The sequence below is a fragment of the Syngnathus typhle genome, linkage group LG6 (assembly GCF_033458585.1).
Source record: "Syngnathus typhle isolate RoL2023-S1 ecotype Sweden linkage group LG6, RoL_Styp_1.0, whole genome shotgun sequence".
NCBI lineage: Eukaryota > Metazoa > Chordata > Actinopteri > Syngnathiformes > Syngnathidae > Syngnathus > Syngnathus typhle.
The window spans coordinates 1394821-1417876 of NC_083743.1; the positions used below are offsets into that span (position 1 = coordinate 1394821).

The 23056-nt window shown below is 44.6% G+C and overlaps 1 protein-coding gene across 1 annotated transcript in view; it reads right to left on the bottom strand.

Annotated features, from left to right (window-relative positions):
- LOC133155964 (teneurin-4-like) overlaps positions 1-23056 on the bottom strand; it is a 96544-nt gene that overhangs the window by 53437 nt on the left and 20051 nt on the right. The window contains exons 4-7 of the mRNA XM_061281657.1: positions 11722-11934; positions 4718-4970; positions 3029-3127; positions 875-1110 (exon numbers count right to left, since the gene is read on the bottom strand). Coding sequence (XP_061137641.1) covers positions 875-1110; positions 3029-3127; positions 4718-4970; positions 11722-11934 — 801 coding nt within the window. The remainder of the gene's footprint in view (positions 1-874; positions 1111-3028; positions 3128-4717; positions 4971-11721; positions 11935-23056) is intronic.

The window sequence follows — 23056 nt, forward strand, 5'->3', positions numbered from 1 at the left end:
CTCTCATTGTGTTTTGATGCACTCAGAGATTTTTTTTTTTTTGGTATAATTACACAGCGTGATGAAACAGGGCTTTGGGCCAGGACCCCCCCAAATCCACTTTCATTCTCCTTAAATCCCTCATCTTTATCTTTAATCACCACCGGCCCCACAACGCAGCTAATAATCTTTTGACAAAATAATGAATTTTTCAATAAAATGGATTACAATTAATGCAGATTTTTAGTGCGCCCCATCCTCGGAGGGGAAGGAAGAGCCGGAAATTGATTGCCTTCCCTGATTGTCATGGCATAATATCTATTCCAAATGAAAAATTAATTTGTCTGGCTGAAATACCAGAGTGTCCACAGTATCAGGTGCGCCGGGTAATTAGAGGAGAGCAAAACTTTTGTTATTCTGGACCAATTGAGTCCAAATTCCGGGGCTCGCTCTTTGACCAACCGCAATTACCCCAAATTAATTTGTGTGTCTGTCACCTAAATTACTGCAGACACTTGATTATCAAAATGTTTGGTGGGCCGGGTTGACCAAATTTTGCCCCCCCACACACACACACCTTTTGGCGTTTCTGTCTTCAGAGCAAATTAAATATAGATCATAGAGATAAATGATAGCGTGTATTACCCGTGTGTAATTCACTTAGGTGCTGGCCAAACGGGGAAGAGCTGATTTAATAGCACAAAGATAGCCTTTAGCCAGCTGGGGCCACCGCGCAGGTTGGGGTGAATTTTATTAACAAAAAAAAAAGAAAGAAAAAGAGCAAGTCTTTTCTTATCTGACCAGCAGACATCAGCAAGAATGATGTCTCTCAAGTGCCCATGTTATTACGGCCAAGGTGAGCAATTTTTTTTTTTTTAAATAGACGGCGACGTACCGATGAAGTAGGCCAGCAAGAAGAGCAGCGTGACGGACAGCAGGATGGCGCTGAGGGCGGCGCATTTCCAGTTGCAGTGCTTGTAGGGCTTCTTCAGGCTGAAGGCAGGACGGGAAAAGGTGCTGCGGGGGAGGGGCCGCGGGGGCGGCGAGTACACCGTGCTGGAGGTCAGCGGGTACCCCGGCGACGTGGTGCAATACATGGGCGAGGTTCCGCCTGGCTTGAACAGAAAGTGCCTGCGGGGAGCAAAATGGTTTGAGTCCATATCCACGCCGTCTTGTCTATCATGTGTAATTGTGTTCCCAGGCACACTCTGTACCGTCGCCATGGTAACCGTGCGGCTGGATTAGCCGCCAGATTAAAAAAAAAATAATAATCTGTGGTCCTTTCAGGTGTTCTTTTCCCACAGACGGGTTCCGGCAATTGGGTGCCCTTGACTATGCCCGAGTGAATCAATATCAAATCAACGTCATTTTTTTTCCGCCCGTATTCACGGCGGAGCGTCCAATGAGTAATTCCCGAGAAAGGCGTCAAGGCTATTCATTCGGCTGGCAGGGCCACGTCAGACGGGCCGAAGTGGCGGTCCATCAGAAACGGCCGCGCCACTGTCAAGGCTCTTTTACTGACACGGCGACAAGAGGCGGACGTGATTAAAGGGCACATTACGATGTGCCACCAAGGACGTGACTGGGAACATGTGTTACTTTTAAACACAGGGGCGGGCCGGGGCGGTGCAGGTTGACGATTTATGGCGGTCACTTTTCCCGACATCGATGAAAGCCTCCATATAATTCGGCCATATAGTTTGTGTGCCACCCGTCCGCTATTATTAATTAAAACTGCGAGTGGTGATGAATGGACCCTCGCGCTCCATTTTGAAATGATCATGAAACCGTAGCGTGTTGCTCCGCCCCCTCCAAGAGGATTATTTTGTAACAAATAATGTATTTGTCCATCAATCCGTGCTTGGGACGTGCAATGACAGGCGGAGGAAGTAAATTCTCTTTTTACGACCACACCATTTTAGAATTCATCACTTTGTGACATTTTCATTTGCTGGTGCGCAGTGAGATTCCTCAAATATAAAATATTTCCCTTGGATCAATAAAGGTTGGCTAAGACCCGTCAAGGAGAGCTGCTTGCCAATGACGCATTTTGGCAATTTCTCCAGTACGAGATCATATCTCGAAACTTTGTGTCCATCTGATTGGAGCTCATTTGGCTGAATTCCCGAGTCCAACTTTGTCAGGTACGAGGCTTGGAATCCGTTCAAAATGGCTGCTTGCTTCAAATCGATACGGCAAACTTTCCGTGCGCGAGTCCTTAAGGCTTTTCGTGCGTCCTGTTCCATATTTGTGATTCTTCTTGTTCAGAGGAGCGGCAGGCTTTGATCGCACGTGTTTATACTTGCGCACAAAAACTACTCGAGCGTAAAATCCAATTAACTGATTGTTCTGGGAATGGGATAAAGGTGCGGATCGAGGGAATTTTCTTAAATGGATTATAGCCACTTAGGTTGGACTACGTCACCTTGTGTTGGCGCTCTCAGTGAAAATTTGGATTTGTTGATTTTTATGATAAATATATTTTGCTCACTAAATTAGTAAAATTTTACATATGGTTTGGGAACTACTGTGCTGGCCATAATGTTTTCATTTTGTTTTGTTTTGAACTTTCCCAGTATAGTAATGGTGACTCATTGCCGCCACCTCGAGGCCTGGAGCAGAACAGTATCAAGCACAACTGGAGCGGTTTGCTGCTTTGTTTCGCTTACGTTCAGTATTAATCTCGCCGCTAAACCCGAGGGACCAATCTACAGATGTCTGGCATGACTTCCCGTCCTTGGCAGAGGTCCACGCTCTACTAAGAGCCTTTCGAGGTATCGTTATTTTTCTTCACTGATTGTCCAAGAGAAAATATTGTGCTTTCGTTGCCTTGCAATCGGACACGCGGGCTCCGCTCCGTTTTGCATGCTCTCTTAAATTAGCGATTACTCTTCATTATTTGCTAAAGGGCTACACGGGGACGGATTGAGCTTCTGGCACACAAATACACACACACACAAACATGGATGACATTTTGAGAGCAGAGAATGTCTGATGGAAACATAGCGCAAGGCATCGGTGACAGAAGCGGGGCGAGCATGCGACCTACCCGTCGTTGTAGGCGGCGTCGCGGCGCGCCGACGCCAGATTGTCCATCTCAATGGGGTGGTCCTGTAAAGTCTCAAGGAATGCCTGCTTTGCTATGTTTCTACACACAGGTGGAGAGATGAATATGAAGCCGCTGGTGAGATGCGCGTGCGGGGAAGCACAAGGAAAATACAACTTTGCGCTCTAAATGGACAGACAGACAGCGTGGGACATTGAACATCTTGCGCAACCTCGAGCACTACGACGTGTCGTCCCAGCGAAGATGTCACCGAAGTGGCGGCGGGTTACATGAGGCGAATAGGCAACGCAAATTCATTTGGTAACAACGGAGGCATGTTCAGCTCCGCCGTTGCCCGGCGGGGACGACACTTGCAAACGCGGCTTGTCGCCACGATTGCTTTCACATGAGGAAGCAGCCTTAATGGCGGAAGCTTTTGCACAAGCCTCGCCCAAATAAGGGACATTTTCAGTTCATGCTAAAATTCCCCCGTCTGCTCCACAAGCAAACAACAATGGAGGAACAGAGCTGCCGCATGCGACGACGGGCTTGTGCTCCGAGAGAAACGTCCTGCTTTTGAAGTCTTTTCTCAGGCGAGGAATCCAACTTTTAATGAGCACAGATACCTGAGCTCAGGAAGGGGGAGAAAAAAAAAAAAAAAAAGAAGATGGGGCCAGATACCGGATCGGAATGCGACCGAACGCGGCGGAATTCACATTTGGATTCCGAGGGCCATTATCACGCTATTGGCTAGTTTGTTAATATCCAAAGTTTGGGGAAAGGGTTTTTCACTTTCTTACGCTGAAGAAAAAAAAAAGTTCACTCGCTGAGCCATAGCGACTGTAGACGCTCGATGACGACATTTGTTCCAGAAGGAAATTAACCGAGTCGCACAAGACTGATGAATCAAACCACTGCTAAGCTTCTCTAAATAATCAAGCAGGACGAGGCCATCATCTGGCGAGTGGTCACTTTTCTTGATTTGCTCCGACGTGTTACTAATGAGAGCAGCGCCGCATTAAAAACCCATGACACGGGACGGACGCACTTGAAGCCAGACCATCCCTGTCCGTGAACATGCGTCACGCCGCGCCGCTTGATTAAGAGTCGGCACCACATTTCTCTTGTGATTATAATTGAGACTCGGCCGCGTCGCCACGGTGACCAATCCGTAAACAAAAGGCCGCAAAAGCACCACTTTTCTCTTGAGTCACTCACTCGTCAGCTCTGACATCCTACTTGAAATTGTGTTTGGTTTTTGTTTCAAAATATTTTAGACATATTTAAACTTGATATTTGGATTTTACCATTGGTTATGGCTTCATATCGGATTTTTTTTTTTAATCGTTTAGATTAATTTAAGCGTTTAGAACACAGGTGTCAAACCCAAGGATCGGGGAACAGATACGGCCCGCCCACATGATTTTATGTGGCCCGCGGACAAATTGTGCATCAAATTCATTCATTATTAAATTGTGTTCACTTTTAAAATTCATCTTTTCTAAAATAAAAATGTTAACAGTTTTTACTAGTCTAATTTGAAAACGAGTTATTTGTCAGTTTGTTTCATCGTACATAATATGAGGCGTTCATACATTCATTTGGGTCATAATGGCCCTCCGAAGGAAACTATAATTACGATGCGGCCCACGACAAAAATGAGTTTGCCACCCCTGGTTTAGAAGACTCTACCTGGTCTCCAGCGGGATGTTGCTGTTGAGCAACCAGTTGTCCGGGGCACCGCCTGCATCCGGGACGCCGCCGTCGGGGTGTGCCGAGGATCCGCCGTCGGTGGGCGCGGGGCTGGGGTTGCTCCGCGGTGTGTAGTTTCCTCGGTTCAAGGAGTTGATGGAGGCCGCATGGTGTTGAAGGTGGTTGGGCGAGTGCGAGTGGGACAGCGGCAAGGGGGGCGTGCGCAGCCGAGGGTGGTTCTGAAAGACGCCGTCTGCAAAGAAACAAGAGGGAAATGCTAATTATTCAAGATTGCTTTGGTCGGGGGTACACAAAAGTCAAACGGCCAGAGCAGAACGCGCAAAGCAGACACAACTAGATAATAAAAACAGTCTTCAGTCAATCTGGCGTCTTCGTCGTCTTTTCTTTTCTGCTCAAACACTTTGAGTGTTTTATGACACACGGTCAAAAAAAAAAGGGGGGGGGGCAGAGATAGAACCCGGACGCCATAAACTAGCGAGCGACAAGCTCGTTCAGATTTATAATGTGCATTTTTCATTGGCCATCTGCAAAGAGTGCACCGGGCGCTGATTTACCTTCCACTCTGGTTTGAACCCGGTTCAGCGCCACATATTTCATGGTCGGGAGCCCAGACAAGGAGGGTGTTTTGCAGGAGGAGGGGCGCTACTGTATATCACGCTCGTGTCGCGTCGACAGATGGCCGAGCCGGGCGCTTCCCTTGTAATTAGCCCGGCTGCTGAGGCGGAGATGCCGCGGGGGGGAAAAATAAAATAAAAAGGGACCGGCGTGATTTTCGGGGGATGACCTTCCATCCCGAAGCCCGAACTGCGCTAATAGGATTATGCTAATGTGGTACGTAAAGGCACACATGCATGGAGGAAAATCATATTTCGTGAACAAATATGATACAGCAGACACCTGCCGTAATTGAAAGTGCTTTCATTTAAGCCTTTTCCTGATATTAATTTTGTTTTCTAGATGAAGCCTGAATTGTTAGCCATAACACTTACTGCATGCTATTTTGAACTGTTCATAAATCCATCAACCATTTTGTTTTGTTTTTTAATAGGGGCACATCCATGTTGGAAAAAAAATAGTAATTAATTAATATTATATTAATTAATATTAATTCAACCCTTCTGTTATGTAACGGGTCAATGTAAAAGTTAGAACTGGGAGAATGGAAAAAGCAAGACGATAGCCGTGTTTTTTCTTTATATACTAAACCATTTTTACATTTGGCACGCCTTGTTAAATACAACTGACTGAGTACCCTCATTGGAACCGCAGGTGAACCGTTGCTTTTAAAATAAAGGGCTAAAAACAAAACTCGACAATGCCACTTAGCCGCAATCCTTCAAAAGGACGGCGAGAAAAAAAAAAAAATTAATGGTCCTCTATTGACTGGCTGAAAAGAAAAGGCGATTCATTAGTTATCACTGAAAAAGCCAAGACGGCGACTGAACCACAAAGGGCAAAACTTTCACATGCTTTTACCGAACAGAAGCCCTTCCACAGCATTCAGTGTGAAGAAAAGGACTTTTTCCATTTTTCTTTCCAGCAGATGCACGCGTCAGTTGTGGCCTCCTGACGCTTCTCTGGGCCAGTAATTAAGCTAATGCACCTTCATTAGCGCAGACATCTTCCTCCCCCACATGCTGACTGACAACACAACACGTTGCACACACAACAACTCAAGCACATACATGAATTACCGCCTCTCACAGGCGTGGATGGTGGACATTAGCTAATTAGCACCTAAACAATCCCACCAGATTTTTTATTATGCTAGTAGTAAAGCGTTTGGTGCCGACAGCTTTACCAATTAGCATATTAGACATTTTGCTAGCAGCTGTTACATCCAGCAAAAGAAAAGTACAACTCTAATAAAAGGAAATAAGCTTTAAATTTGCAAGGGTTAGGGTCTAGGGTCCGGCCTTCCTGTGTGGAGTTTGCGTGTCCTCCCCATGCCTGCGTGGGTTTGCTCTGTTTTCCTCCCACATTCCAAAAAACGTGCATGGTAGCTATTACGCAAAAGCATGTGCTGAGCTTAAGCGGCGTGACATACAAAACGAGCCCTGCCAGCGCCCGTGGAAAGCGTCCGAGCGTGAGCCATTGGGTTGGACAACATTAATCAAAAGCTATGGGCCTCCGAAATAAATCATTACATCTCGCTTAGCTCGGCAGCGCCTATGGCTAATCACCACTGCACTATTTCCAGGCGAGTAGTATTTGCCTATTAAAAAAAAAATAAATACAAATAGAATTTGTCATGAAGGCAGTCAAGCAACATTTTTGTGCCAGCTCGCCCCGAGCCCACTCTTTCCTGCACCATTAGACGAGTCCGCGGGGAAGCTCGACACGGGAATAGCAGCCGTCTCTCCCGGACTTGTCGGAGAGCTAACAAACAGGTAGCGTAGAGCGAACAACAAACACACGGTGGCTCGACCACTGAGCTGCTTGCATTACTAATTGTAGTGCTTTAGATGTCACACATAAACAGCATGTTGCCAGGAGGCATACTTGCTAGACCAAACTGAGTGTAAAAACAGAAAAACTGTACCATGACGGCCCAGAACCGTAAACGCATGCGTCACACATGCAAGATTTCATTGTACTCGACTATAAGTCAAGTCAAAGTTGATTCATCATTGATGTCATTGGTATTTTCATCAAAGTACAGTTCTTCCCATTCTTGTTTTGAGCCACGGACTGACTTCAGGTTAAAGGCATATTTTGACGGACAGGCATGATAAGGACGTTGCAACTTCAAGTGTTGAACATCGACTAGACAGCCAGTTGGTTTGACACCAGCAAGTATAATGAAAACAGAAGGGGCCCCAACATTGAACCCTGTGTAACGCCATAAGCAGTGTTGGGAGGTGGTACAGAGATGGACAGCATGTTTGGCAATGATGTGTGGGAGCAACTTCCGAGTGATGAAGCAACTTTCACATTAAACACCAGGAGTAAAAAATAAAAGCACATTTTGCCTTGATTTGGACAACAACACAAGCAAGGGTCTTCTTCGGTAGTTCAGGAATACTTAGTGAAAACATTTCAGGCATGCTTTGATAAATGCAAATGTGTTTAGAAGATGCGGGAGGGGTAAAACTATCAATCCATCTCTCTAAGACAAACTGGGGTTCACTGTAATGTTATCTATAAATCGAGCTTTTTTTTTGCTATCCTGAGCCATTAGCAAGGCCGCAGGCAGATGCCCGCCGCTCTTCTCCCAAGATCTCATGGATTTCCTGTCACCGCTGAAACAAGACGAGTGGTTATGCGTGTGGCGCGCTGTACGTCCGCCTGCCGCACATCCATCAGGGAGGTCTGCGAGATTTCGTTATTAGGGGGAGGTGGATGGGGTGGGGGGGCACAGATGGTCTGCGATCATCATGCAATGGACGTGATGCATCTCAATTTGTGTCAGCAAAAACAAGAAGCTATGTCGCTATGCAAAGGGTATTAGCCACGCTCGCCGTGTACTGACAAGAATGCAAGAGGACAAATTGTCTGGCGGCGGCACTTCACCGACAACAAGACGAGCGGATCAAGAGAAAGAGCCCGTCTTTGAACCAAACGACATCACGGCGTCATGTTCTTCTCTTGTCAACGTTAACAACAAAGTCCATTTTGATGGTTTGGGGGACTTCAGTCCACACCGAATACGCATTTTCAGCTACTGAAAAGTAAATGAGGGGAAACTCAGCAAAAACAGTTTTCATTTTGTAGCGCCATAACAATAATGAATATTTGCTTTTAAATGTAAAATTCAGTAGATAACGAGAACGAGTAGATCGATTCAGTCGCTAGCTAGCTAATTATAGCGGTACAGCTCGCTAGCGAGATGCTAGATACTTTATTCATCCCGTGAGGGAAATTAAATGGTCACAGCAGCAATCTTCACAATTAGCCTCACGGGTTTCAGGGTCAACCTCTTTAAAAGCACATTTGCTTCACCCTTGCATGGACATGAGGGGGATGATGAAGCAGTTTGAGAGATTACTTAAATTCTCTTGCATCCTCTCTCCATGCAATCCCCCCCCCCCAGGCCTTGAGCATGCACGGCTCAGCATTCCGGCCCGGTCAGGTGTGAGCTGCTGAAGGGCGGGCGAGTCTCTTTTTTTCGTTTGGTCCTCCCCCACCCCCTAGCAGCTGCATTGAGAGCCCACAGAGGGCCGGGCCCCCTGCCGCTGGGTATTAAGAGATGCTAATATCAGGAGGTGTGCGTGTCTCAGATGTGGGCCCCCGCAGGCAGCCTCCCCGGGAAGGAAGCGCCTCGGAGAAAGCCGACGGCCAGCCTGAACAACGCGTGGCACAAAAGGAACTGCAAGCTCCGGCGAGCAGGCCTCATCAGCCTTGCAGCCATGCCGGTTCTTCCCAGTGAAACCAAGAAGAGGAGGAAGAAAAAAAAAACATAAACCCACACTGCATCCTTTCAGGCTTCTATTTTGCTACCTCGAAATCCTGACTTAAATCCTGCATGTGGGCTTCGAGATGACCCCAGGCAAGCGAGCGTGATGCAATGTGATAAAAAGCCACCTGCTCCGCAGTGCAGCACACAGACTGTGAGCTTGTTTACTGACAATTAAAAAGGTATCATGAAAAATGATTTGCCCCCCCCCCCCCCCCCCCCTTGTCTGGCTTTTTAATCGCCTGTTGGTGCGCCATAAAAACACCTGAGAGACACCGCGGGAGCTTTTTATCCGGACTCACCCTGAGCTACGCTGTCCACTTAAGTGTTTTTAATAAAAAGAGGTTATTATAGTTCGTCATGTCCCCCCCCCCACAGAATTCAAATTTGGAAGCAGTCGGACAAAATGTGTATGACGAATCCGTCTTTGAGTTTCCGGCTGAAATTGCAGCAAAAGTCCAGCTGGAGAGAAAAATGTCCGCCTATTTGTTTTATGACTTTTTTTTGTTGGTCTACTCATGACAGATAAGAAATTTTATGTGGCCAATTGAAACTAGCTTCAGGGGATGTTTTTTGTTTTTTTTAAGTAAGTGAATTGATAATAATGATAAAGAAACGAGTTTTCGTGTTTACCGAGGCCCTGGTAAAATTGAAATTTGCTTGAGTTATCAGGTGGCGTTCAAAAAAAAAATAAAAAATGAACACTCAGTAGCTCTTCTACACAAAATCCCACGAGACAAACTGTGAGCATACGCTTCTTGTTCAATCACTTGGTTAAACAATAAGCGAAAAACACGATTACATTTGATTCGATTGCTCGGCTGGACGATTTGAATGTAATTGCTCTGCCAAATGCTCTCGGATGTGATGTGGTGCAATGCAGCAACTTATTTTTTTTTTTGTTGCCGGCTTAATGAGTTGTGTGGCGGCAAAAGAAAAGCAATGCGGGGTCTTCTCTGATCTCCTTTGTGATTGGAATTAACTCCTCGCTCGCCGTCAGCCGCGAAGCAAAGCGCATTTAGCATGACGCTTGGCATCGGAAAAGGAATGTGGAACTAAAGGTGGAAATGAAGAAGTCCCCCTCACTCCTCCGCCGCTGTCATCCCGTTGACATCCCCGACGCTAAGCTAACTGCTTTAGCTTGATTGTTCCTCACCGCCCCCTCCGGGATCGCCCTGACACGGTGTGATGACCACCGTGTCACCTCTTGAGGAATTAAGGAGGAGATTTGCCACGGGATTAATAACTCATTGCGAAAAGGAGGGGGGGGGGGGTTCTTCCTGAGCAGGCGGGCGCCCGAGACACTTTGGAGTTTGATGTAATTCGACCCGTTGGGAACTCCATCAATTATTGAGAGCCTTTCATTTTGCGTTGTCAGGAGAGGACAGAAAGTTGCCAGTGAAGGGATTGAAAAGAAAAGAAGCCATCGAAACGCTTCTTGTTTGTGTGACAAGTGGTCGGACACATTAATTAAACGCTCAAAGCTTCTCAAATAGAACAAAAGGCCTATTTCTAGATGGGCTAACATTTCCTGAATCAGGTTGAGGTGTGCTTATGTTGCAAAAATGCCTCGCCAACGGCAATCGGAATTTGAAATGAATCGGGCGAGTAAATTCCTGCAACATGTGGCTAAAATTTCATTAGACAGTTCTATTATAAGGTTCTCGCTAAGGCCTAAAAAGTTCCGTGAAACTGGTGTGGGAGGGTGAGGAAGTGCAACAGGGCTCATGTTTAGGGCCCCTCAAATTTTCAGCAGGAATCAAAACATTGTGTTTCTGCCCGATGACCGAGCGAAAAAGGCTAATCATTCTCATCAGCAACAACCATCAGAGCGACTCGTACTCGGCGACAGCCGATCAGTCGCCGCCGTCTTTGGCGAGGAGCCGACGCGTATTCGCGAGGCGTCGCGCGGGAGCTTTTCAAAAGAGCTAATCTGGCTCGAGGGGGCCGCGTTTGACTTGTTAATTAAAGTAATGTCTTTCACCGGGTTAAGACTTGACGTCACTTCCAATGTAGGGGCTTTAAATGCGCCGCCGTCTGACAGTGTGAAGAAAACAGGGGGGAATTGTGACAAATCCATAAATCCCTTTTCTATAGCGTTTGTCCTCATATGGAAGCCGCAAATGACTGGGTGAGAGAGGCGGGGCAGGGTACACCCTGGAACGGTCGCCCGCCAGCCAGCCAACTGAGTCAGTCCTCATCCCTCAACTTACATTTTTTATAACATGGGAGGAAAACATCCAAGCTCCACACTGAAAGACCAACGTCGAGATTCAAACCCGAACCTACAAACTGCGAGTCGGATGTCCTAACCAATCTAACACCGCGCTGCCAAGAGGGACAAATCCCTCCTTGTGAATCCGAATCATCCATCTCTTTGAAAGCAACATCTGATCTCTGCAGACCTCGCTCGCCGGCGTTTCCCGAGGCCTTTTATCTACTTTGAAACTTTCTCCTCTCTCTTGCTGACAGGGGGAAAAAAATAACTTGTTGCTCACAGCCATCCGCATGACCTACAACATGAGACCTCCGGCGGCGAAAGACGGCGGGCCGAAGGAAAGCAAGTAGAGAAAGCGAATCCACTCACCGTCAGCAGCTGCGGCATACACGTTCCCTGAGCCAGCTTTAACTAAGAATGAACCGGGGCCAAACTCATCCTTCGAGTCAGAGTCCCGGGCTGGCTGAGCTGCACTGTTACCTAGCAACCCCCCCTGGTTGTGATTGGTCCCGACGCGAGGGGGAGGGAACGGGTGCTGCTCGACAGGGGAGGAGGAGGCGGAGGAACAAAGCTGCGGAGGACCTGTGGACCACAAACAGAGACAACACACGGTGGTGGAGGGTCGCTGGATGGCTGCGGCACACCCAAACATCTCTCACACACACACGCACACAATCAAGACTTAAATAACACTTGACAAACAAACATCAACACCTTCCCCCCGGTCTCAGCCAACTCAAGGCAGCTGCGAAGAACAAGATGTGCCTGACTTGGCTTCAAAACACCTTCAAGGGGTGTCAGATGTATAAAAAGACGATTTTCTGTGAAATATCACTATCAAACACACACTTTGCCGTGTGTCAACAGCAAGACTCAACTGCAACACTTCAATTTCCTCATCTTGATTGCCACCACTTGTGGGGCTCGTGAATTTGGTCTCCTCGAAACAGCAACGTGAAACGTCTGGTTGGCACAAACGCTTCTACCTGACGCATCGAGAATTTGGAAAATCTGGGTTCTAAACCGGATGATGATGGCCTTAGTTGATGTGCTTGTGAATTCATCACTTCACCCTGGACAATTCAATCTCTTCGAAGGACTTTTCTGGACTACGTGAGGGAGCTGGATGCGAACAGAACCCCGGGCAAGATCAGGAAGAGCACGCTCAAAAGAGCCCAAATGACATCGGCTAGATTGAAACCCAGAAGCTCCGTCTGTAATAAAACGCATGGGCAGATGCGCACGGCGCTTGCGGGTATGGATGACCTCCTGAGGCAGCTGGAGAAAATACTTCAACCTTAAATAATCGCAACCACCTCAGTAGGAAGCGGGCGGGAAATGACCTTCACAGCACACATGAAGAAGTGACCACAAGGAAAGCTCATATGTATACGAGCATGAATTGAACATTTGTAAGGCTAACATATATGACTAGCTTAACGCTGACTAATAACTGACTACTGTCTAGTATGATTGGAGGGACAGTTTTGGTGACAAGTAAGACGGTTAGAATATTTTGAAGCTGCTCCAGGTCTCCTAGCAAACATTTGAGCAGTTTTAACAAAGGTATGACGGCGGTCGTCCGCCTTTGCATTTCTGCTGACCGGACCTCCATCCATCACAGCTGGGCAAGCGTCCCGCAAGACTATTAGAATGCAACTCATTGATTTGCATCTAATTAGAAAACAATTAGACGGGTTAGCCAGAGAGAGGGCCGAGCCGTGCGCAAGAAGTAAACGTCTATCGGCTCTTTCGAGGAGGCGTCACGGGACATCCTTCGCCGGACTTTTACTGTCCGTGCTGTAAATCGGGCACTTTCAAACTTCAAGAGACCACTTTGAAGCGAGAAATGTTTCCAAAAATAATCCAGACGCCAGTTAAACGTTACCTTGCGCAAGCTAATTTAACCCGTTTCCGCTAACAACGACAGAGCGGAGCTAATTTACAAAAATCACACACAACCTCATTTATCGCAAATTTTAGCGCACCCCAGTTTGAGGACCGCTACTCAATGCTGAAGCAATCCGGGCAGCCTTTCAGCTTGTGAGTGACCCCTGAAATGGGTCGGCGGCCACCTTTCGTTCGCCACCGCTCCAATCCATCAGACCTTCACTTAGCATCAAGTGGACCGATTAGCTCCTGACAGCGAGCAACAAGCAAACGTGTGGTGCATTAAAGGTCTGAAGCAAATGCATTAGCGGGCTCGTTAGTTAGGAGGACCAACATGCTAGCTGGTGATAGCTGGTGATAGCTAATGAAAGCGCGGCGTTAAGCGCAACAATCCCAACAGAGCGACTTATTACGGGTCTCATTAGCAGCAGAAAGCAGAGTGTTGCTACTTTGTGTCAACAAATAACAAAACACACAAAAAGTCCAATTAAACAAAAACATTTTCATTAAAAAATGCATTAACGTCAATCCGCGGTGTTTGCTTATTTGTTTTAATGAAATACTTTTATTAAAAGCAGCTTTTAATGCTTCTGGTAATGTGACGTACATAAATGGGTACGCTCGGTTTGAAAAATACGAATTTCACCCAGTTGTCAGCACACACGAAGACTTAAAGAGCGCCACATAAGAGTGAAAAGGCGCTCGCGGATTCTTTAAAGCCAACAATCAAAGTGAGAAGAAGGCGTCGACAGCTTCCTTAGCTTATCAATTTTAACCGATTCATTGAAAATATGAGCCAACAGTAGCTGCTTCAAACAAATATTTCAAAGGCCCCTAACACATTTATGTGCAACTTCTTTTGCTAACTTTCCACCCAATTTTGAGTCGATTGTTGAAACTATTTTTTCTTTATGCATTTATGGTCTAACTTCAATGATATACGTTATTTTTCCTAGCATTTTATCAGCATGTAGTGGACACTCGACCGACACGACTACAAGTTGTAGTGATACATGTCCGACTCATTAACTTTGTTTTTCCAAACATATTGATCGATGGATCATTTGTGTCAGCACAAGTTCCCGACGCCTTGGGCGGAAACTAAAGTTGACCTATGTGCCAATTAAATAAAAAAGGAAAATAACACGCACGCATTCTTCTGCACACTTCAAGTGTCACGCAGTTTTATTTTTATGATTCAATTTATTATATTTTTTATTTTTTATTGACAAAAACAAATGAAACACTAAACGCACAATTTGGTTTAACAGTCTAAAGCATTCTTAGCAATCTTGGGCTAATTAGCTGCTTCAGCTACGTTAGCAACCTCTACTTCAGCATCTTTAGCCGTCCGTCTCTGAAACCTTAGCAATATTAGCACCTCTATGAGATTCAGTGATACTATGCTTAGCTAAGTCCCACTGATATTAAATCATTCGAAACTAAACCTCTCCCATAGCTCCCGATTGTTTCTTTTTTTCGGTTTGACTATGTCGCAGTCAAAGAGAGAGAAAGAAAAATGAGTAATCGTAGTTCCATTAAATACACCTCTTCCAGCAAATAGAATTAACGTTCTCATAATGGGAGCTACATGAAGCTACTGTTGCCCAAGCGGCAGCTTAATTGGAAGCCTAATGGCTCTGCAATTGCACCGAGCAGCGTCGACATAATCATCATCTGTTTTCTTTTCATTCCCAGATGACACGCCACAATAGAGTTTAGGTGCGACTCTGGGACTTATTATTTTTGTCGCCATTTCGCTTTTTATCAGTCTTAGGGGGTCTTGACTCTTTGGGTCTGGGCGAAGAGCTGGCGGGCGGCAGAAGCAAACTCTGTTGCTGCCAAGAAGCGGGAGGCTTTTCTTTTTTAATACATTAAATATATAAACATAAAAGTCTGCTTAGAGGCCTGTAAAAGTTTGGCCCCGACAATATTTATTCTCAGTTACAGTTATTTTTATTAAGCCTTTTAGTACAACAAATTACACTATGTTATTGATGAAACAAACACTGTGTACCCTTTATAAGTCACAGTTGCCTATTTTTGTTAAATAAAAATATAATCGTGACAAATATTTATGTTCTCTCAGTAAAAAGTCTTACGGCGATAAAGTTGTGTTTTTCCCAACATAAAGTCACAATATGATATCAAAGTCAAAGATTAACAGCATAAGAAACTCATATTTTTAACCCCCCCCCTGTTTTTCTGAAACCACACATTTATTACGAAATGAATAGGACCACTTATAATGCTCGTATTCTCCAAACAATACACCTTTTGTTGTTGTGGAAAAATAAACTCAGACTTTATACAGGTAATAATATGCCGCCGCTCTATTTTGAGAACAATGAACTTGCGGGTGATGCCAATTGAAATAAGAGTTGCACTTGAATCAATTCCATTTGGTGGCTTACACTGCCAAAACAAACAAACAGGAGGACTGGCAAAGAAAGCCATACGTGAGCCAGCTCGGGAAAGATATGATAAAGGGGGGAATAAATGTCTTGGACTGCGCTCCTAACCTCCTTTCAAATCAATAGTCAAAAAGAATGGCGCTAATGTACGGCACGGTGGGACGCAAATGGTCTTTTTATAGACACGGCACAGGAAATGGAAACGATATTTGCCTTGTAATGAAAGAACACGACCACACGAGACGGCACGGTTCCATTTAGGGCCGACCTGCAACGTCGTTATCGCCACTTAAAAGCCGGTGTCCATTACTCAGACTCCGAGTGTCGGGCAAATTATGGAGGGATGCTTTGCGCCGGACCGGGAAGCTAACGCGAGCTCGTTAACGGACTCGCCAGACACGCCACTGTTTGAACATGTTGCAAATGTCGTAGTGCCGTTAAAGCGCTTGCCGTTTTTAGTCATCTCTCGTGACAAACAAGCGCAAATTAATGGTGTCTGCAAGTCAGCAGGTGGCAGCAGTGGTTCCAAAAGTACAGTTTTGTACTTTTTGTCAATATTGGGTGCAATGCATTTGCATTGTTTTATTTTATTTGTATATTTTTTTTTGTCAAATATAAATTTATTTGAGCGGTTTACTCTTCTCCATGACAATTTCAGTATTTCATTCCTGAAAAGTACATTCAATACTATTTTAAGCTACTTTTAACGTTATTCACAGTTTGAGCATTAATGACGAATGCACTAGTGAAGACAGGAAAAAAAAGAGGGGAGAAGGGTTGATGAGATATCGGATCTCCTTTCCATCACGCTGGCCTCTGTCACGGCCATCCATCCAGTCCACTGTCATCCTCCCAACTGGAGGGACGGTGCATCCCGCCATCCATCTGAAGGACGCCATCTGTTTTCACTTTACTGTGACAAACAACTATGAGAACTTGCTTTTTTCGAATACCTGCACTAGACATTTCAAACGAAGTATCACTATAAGTTTTGGGTACATTTCGATTAATTTCTTTAAATGATTTTATAATTTAAAAATACATTTTATTAATTAATTTAATAATATGGTTTAAGTTAGCATTTGTGTATATTATTCATTTTTGGCTGATATTTGTACTTATATTTTTTCTACATTTTGTTTTCATTTAAATGAAACAGTTTCTCTATGCTCTGAGTCACTAAACAAACATTTTCCATTAGCTTCTTCCTGGTCGTTAGTGGGCTTGTCCGCGGAATCATTAGCGTTGATGTAGTGTGGCATCATTACCCCCCCCCTCCTACGCCATGTATCTCACCCTCTCCCAACCCCCCCTGATGCCCTATTCAAGCCTCCTGGCAGGGGCCGTCATTGTTCAAGGATGAAAAGTGAACACTGTTGTGCGCTCACCTCAGCCTGAAGGCGTGCGACGACTATTTTAAGCATCTCCTGGCCGACACAAGTGCCCGGAACTAACACGCTTGTGGGCCTGTATACACGTGTGCTCTTTTAAATGGACCTGGCTACCTTGATATTTTTTCGCCTATGCTGGCGATTCTTAGTTTAGCGTACCTAGCATCTTTAGCTGTCGGAAATCTTAGAACGAGAAAACTCAAGCTGGGTAGACAGATGAGGAGCTCGCCTAACCTTTCCAAGAATGAATCGTAGCAACCTTTAGCGGCCTTACATGTTTTAGCTAGCTAACCTGCTTATCCAACCAAAGCTGCTTGGGTCACTTTAGCCACCTAAACTGTCATAGCATCCTTGGCTATCTTATTAGCCTAATCTAAGATGTGTTCGCATTCTTATTTGCCTTGATGAGTTTCATCGACCATAGCTGTCTTAGCCACTTGAGCAAGCTTGTTAATTCTTAGCATCCTGAACTTAGCAAATTCAGCAGCCTTATCTGTCTCGGAAACCTTATCTGTGTTAGCATTATTACCCTTAGCCGTAGCCTAAGGGAAGGAAAATAAACAATGGTGATTGAGCATAATTATCAGCTTTTTACTGTCTCCTCTGGCGGACAAACACAATGACATGAAGAAATAATGGACCAGAATGGTCCACTTAACCCGCCCACCACCGTGTCATCAGTAATGAAGATGGGGGGGTTCAAAGAAGACAAAAGTTTACTTTTGCTGTGTGAGAGACATTGCGGGCCACTCATTAGGCCCCCACAGAACAAAGAAGCCCCTGGCTGCTGAGCCTGCCTTTATCCCATGGTTCCTTGAGAATGAGACGGCCGGCTTTTGATTTTTTATTTTTTATTTTTAAAGCGCACCTTCCTCAAAGTGCTATTTATGCCCTGCGTGCTTTTCCATTTCAGTCACTTTGTGCAAACAGTTTGTTTGCACGTCTGCAGAATGTAAAACACCGGGCGCCGAGCGAGACGTCGGCAGCGCTGCCAAATCCTGGCCCTACTTAATTCACAGCACACTGGCATAAACTTGAGCCACGTTGTTTTTTTTTGTTTTTGTTTTAAACGCTCTTACATACGAGAAGGTGGCTCATTTACAACGGGAGCGGCGAATAAATCACCAAACGGAGGAGATGCTGATTTTGCAGTTCTTTTTTTTTTTTGGTGGGCACTTTTCCTGTGATAAAAGTGCAAATGCGAATTCAACCTGGCGATACTAAGAGGAATAGAGAAGAGGTATGCCAGAGCACAAATTAAAAGAAAGAAAAAGAGGTAATCCAATTTTCCAATGACTAATTCCCTTTGTGGCAATGAATAGAAATGTGGGCGCCTGCGGGGTACAGTAAATGAGCCTTTATTAAGGCCAAAGCAGCAATAAAGCTGCGTCGGAAGACATCGACTCGCTCTCAACAGTGGTCATTAACATTTTCTTTCATTCTTATAAACTGCTTTATTATTAGATGAATTGATCAGGGGTCCTTATTAGGGATGATGCAATAATTATGGTTACTACCGTATGAAGGGTCTCTCAAAGTAGTATTGCAGTTGTCTTTTGGATTTTGCCATCCGAAAAGACAAACGGACATTATTTTTTTTCAGTATTTATGTCTGATGTATTTGTTTTATAATAAAACTAGTTGATTGAGTCACTGTTTTTTGTCTTTTTTTATTTGTTTCATTTTGTCTAAAATAATTGTATTATTTGCAAATGTTTTGCCTTTTTTGGTGGGGTATTTTTTTTCTGTATTCTTAATCATTTTAGCTTATTCTCATCTATTTGTGTATTTTCATGTATTTTAAATAAATATTTAGGCATACATGTTTGATTGCTTGTAACTAATGATGTAAAGACAAAGAGCAGTATTACTTCTACGTAAAAAGCATGTTTCATCCTGAATCGTCAAGCTTTGCAATCATTTTGTAAAATTTGGCACGCCGGCTGAAATCAGGTGTCGTTGAAGTCGATGCTGGATATTAATGGCGCTGCGGCGTGTGCATGAATAACTAACGAGCGGGCAGCCCGCCAATGCGTTTCACCCTTGGCGAAGCAACTCTTCATATTTGCTAAGAATCGAGTGTCTCATCACAAGAGGGAGTACGAGGCGGGCGGGAGGTTAAGAAGTTCTCGCATCTTAAGGTGAAATCGAGCGCTATCGACTGGACAAAGACGAGCCAATCCATTACGGGGCGACGGAATACAATTAAAAACACACGGCAATTAAGCGTGACCCCGAGATCGAAGGCGTTTCGGAATAACAAGCGGTGTGCTCTTCCTGGCGATGCAAACGTTGACACGGTCATTTCAGTTACTTCCAGACTGAAGGGCGACACAAACCTATTATCACACCGGAGAAATCTTTCCTTTTAAAAAGTACATAACCGTATCACCATAGCAACCGCACCGCACAACTTCACAATTTACACCCTATGTACTGCATGGATGTATGTATAACCCTTTTTGATTTCTTGCTTGTTAATCAACGCCTGATAAAAAGTGACAACCCAGACCTGTTTTTTTTTTTTTTTGTTCCAACCTGACCTAAAACTGAATTAAATGTGACCACCAATGAGAGAGAAGGTCTCGTAGCGCTGCTACTTCATCAATTAGCACTTGTCTGTGATTTAATGAATTGCCAACAATTTGGACAGAAACAGGCGTTTGTAATATCGGAATATTGGACCTAATGTAGAGATGGCAAATTGGGCTCTGCTTGTACTTAATCAAGTCAAATAATGAAAGGGATTGTTAGCGAGCAGGCTTACACAAATGGTCCTTCGGGTACGAGGAAACGCGAATGGCATCTTGGCCCACTGTGAGCAAAAATGTTTGTTAGCAAACGGAATAAAATCAATGGATCCCAAAAAGAGTTTTTGCTTTAAGATCTTTTCCCCTGCTGAAAACTAAACAGAGAGGATTGCTTGTTGTGCGTTAGACGACACAACTTTGCCTTACAAACAAACATCTGCTAGTCTAATTGGAGGGCGCAATGCAAAACACGCGGAGCGGCTAACAAAATTAGCATCGCTGTTGCGGTCCTCATAAACTTTCAAACGACAATCAGCAGCAACACATACATACACATAAAACACAAAATAAGATTTGACTGTATGAAAATGGGACAAACTCATTTTGAAGTCCAAAATAAGAAGAAAAAAAATCTCCGCGGTGGTCCGATGATTAGGGCTAGCATCGCTATCTCGCCTCGAGCAGGAAAAGTGTGTATTGCATCTTCTCAAAGCCACATAAATATAATCACAAATGGGGATAATTAGCTGGATCTTGTAAGGGTTTTAGGAAAAGAGCATCAGGATTAGGCCGCTCATCCCCTCTCGCACGTCCCACATCGGGGCAGCGGGCGGGGAGCGGCAAGCCCCCCCCCCCCCCCCCCCCGGCGCCCCAAATGCGGCGATGCCCGTTATGACGATCCGACAAACTGGCAGGCGGCGGGTGTGCGGCCACGCTGATAACAACCTCAAATTGTCCACCAGGGCCTCGAAAAGCTTGCAAATTAGCCTGCAAATGATCCGGAGAAGCTCTGCACTGTAAGCCGCAGTGATCTGGGCCCAAGAATAAAACAGAAAAAAAAAAAGAACGCATCAACAACCCCACAAAGAGGAAAAAATTAGCCACTGAATCTTTTTGGAGATCTTCACTTCGTCTTACTTTTTTCTACATAAGAAGGGATGATTTGGATTTGTCCTCCCTATCAAACGATACGAAGCAGCTTTTGAAACACACGCTCTCGTACAACGCACCGCCGGGCTGACGAAGCTTCAAATCCTGACATCAGATATGACTCGTCATCAGCGATATCACGTAACACGTCGAGAATTATGAGCTGAGGCTGAGATCAATAGTCAAGATGCTGCAGGCGGTGGCATCAAGCAAAAAAAAAGAATCCCCTCACGTTGTCCCACATTTATAGAAAGAACTCAATATATGCAATATACGTACGCTCGCATTGTTTCCGCGCTGATCTGAATTTGTGTGTGTGTGTTTTGACTTCAATTACCAAAACACTGAGCTTGCATAAAACAATTTTTATAGCGACCACAAAGTGATAGTGCATTAAAAAGTATGAAAAGATGCAGAAAGGCTTGGTGGGTTAATAATTAATATGTTTTGAGGAACAATAAAAGCAAGACAGCTAGAAACAGCGCTGATGCTATGTTCCGTGTTTCAATGAAAAATGATTTCTTGTTATTTTAATACTGCGGCAATAAAAATAAAGAAATCAAACTGTTCCCCGAGCTTGGCCATCCGTCGCTACTGATGCAAATTCCAATCAGTGTGAGAGGCTTTCTTTTTGCCTGCCGGGATTCTGCGACTTATCCCCCCGCCGTGCTGCTCTTAAAGATCTCAACCTGGCGAGCAGATCAACGCTTTAGCGAGACTTTCAGCATACAATCAAATACACGAGGGGAGGTGAAAGAGGGCGAGGATTTAGATTGATTTTTTTTCCCAGACACGTTATGCAACCCGCTCCATCCCAGAATGGAGAATTAGAATGTACCAACTAACTAAAGAAGTGACCAGCTAACCAGCTACCTACGACTCGACTAACCAAATAACGGACCTGAATAAATGTTGACTACCAGAACGAATCGATTAACCTAAGCGACTAGTCGACTAAATAAATAAAAGTCTCGTCGTGCAAGTAATGCTGCCACCTAATTGCTGAGTAACCATGACGACGAGGGCCAATTCTATTTCCAAAACTGTGCTCACCGTTGTGGCTTTGATGTAGTGCTTCACCCGGCCGATTCTCGCGCCTGTGTGCACGTTTTATAAATAGGCAGCTCTCAAATCATTTACTTCAAATGGGTGGGGATGCTTACCAACTATTTGTATACAAATAATAAAGTCCATCTTTCATTCTTGTTAGAGGGTTAAACAGTGGATTCATTCTGGACACTTTTTTCATAAGATGGCGAATGAGGCACAAGCGAGTTGGCCTGTTTTGCGTGACTGATGACAAATGTAATTAGCGTTGAATCGCTATTTCAGCCGCTTCCATTGATTTCCTATTCTTTTATTTCCATTCCATCTAAAATGGTGTTCAGGAACACATATTAGCCTTAGCGTGTTGTCACCATGAAGTTAGCTTGCGACAAAATGTTTTTATTCCCCCCCAGCACATCAATAGCTGTCACATTAAAGCATTTATTTTGTTTTTATTGCTAAAAAAAAACATGCCGTCTAATGAAACAAATGAAGCTCATCATGTATCAATTAAAGCAGCATAATGTGCTAATTGGATTCTGCGAGAGAGTCAGATTGATGCTACACAGGCTTGTAATAAGAAGGAGAAGAAGGTCTGTTGCTGCAAGGGCGACCCGGGATTACCTACTTTACTCGAGCGCTCGATAATGCTGGCGGACCAGCCAGGATACAAGCCTCTCGTGATGTGTCGGCTCAGAGCGCCGCACGGCACTCCTACGGAACGCTGACGTGATCAGACGGGCTTATTTTTAGGCCTGTTATTCCAATAAATAAATGATGAGACATGTTTATTTCAAGGCCAGTTCTGCTAGCGAGTTAACATGTACGTTTTTTGATGTCTTTATCTGTTAACACATTTGCTGTTGCTTAAAAAGCAGATTACACTACTGAAGAGTAGAGGGAGCGAAAATAAGGTTTGTCTAAGCACCAAAGACACTGACAAATTGGCTAAATAAATGACTGACACTGACAAAGTGACTAATAAACTTACAATCTAAACAAAAACTAAAACTCTTGAATCTTGAAATCCTAACTAGCTAAGTCACTAACAATCTATCGACAGACTATCCAACAACTGACTAACCATCAAACTCTGTAATTGACCAAGTGACCTATCTGGTCATTTATTATCCAAATGACTAATTATGCAGCTGAGTAACTAATCGACTAACTAGCCAAATAATTGTTAATATGCAGACAATGCTAAACCCAGCTTGGTTTAGCGTTTACACAATAATGGATGCATGAAGTCAGGCTGGCGCTGTCAACCCGAGAAAATGGC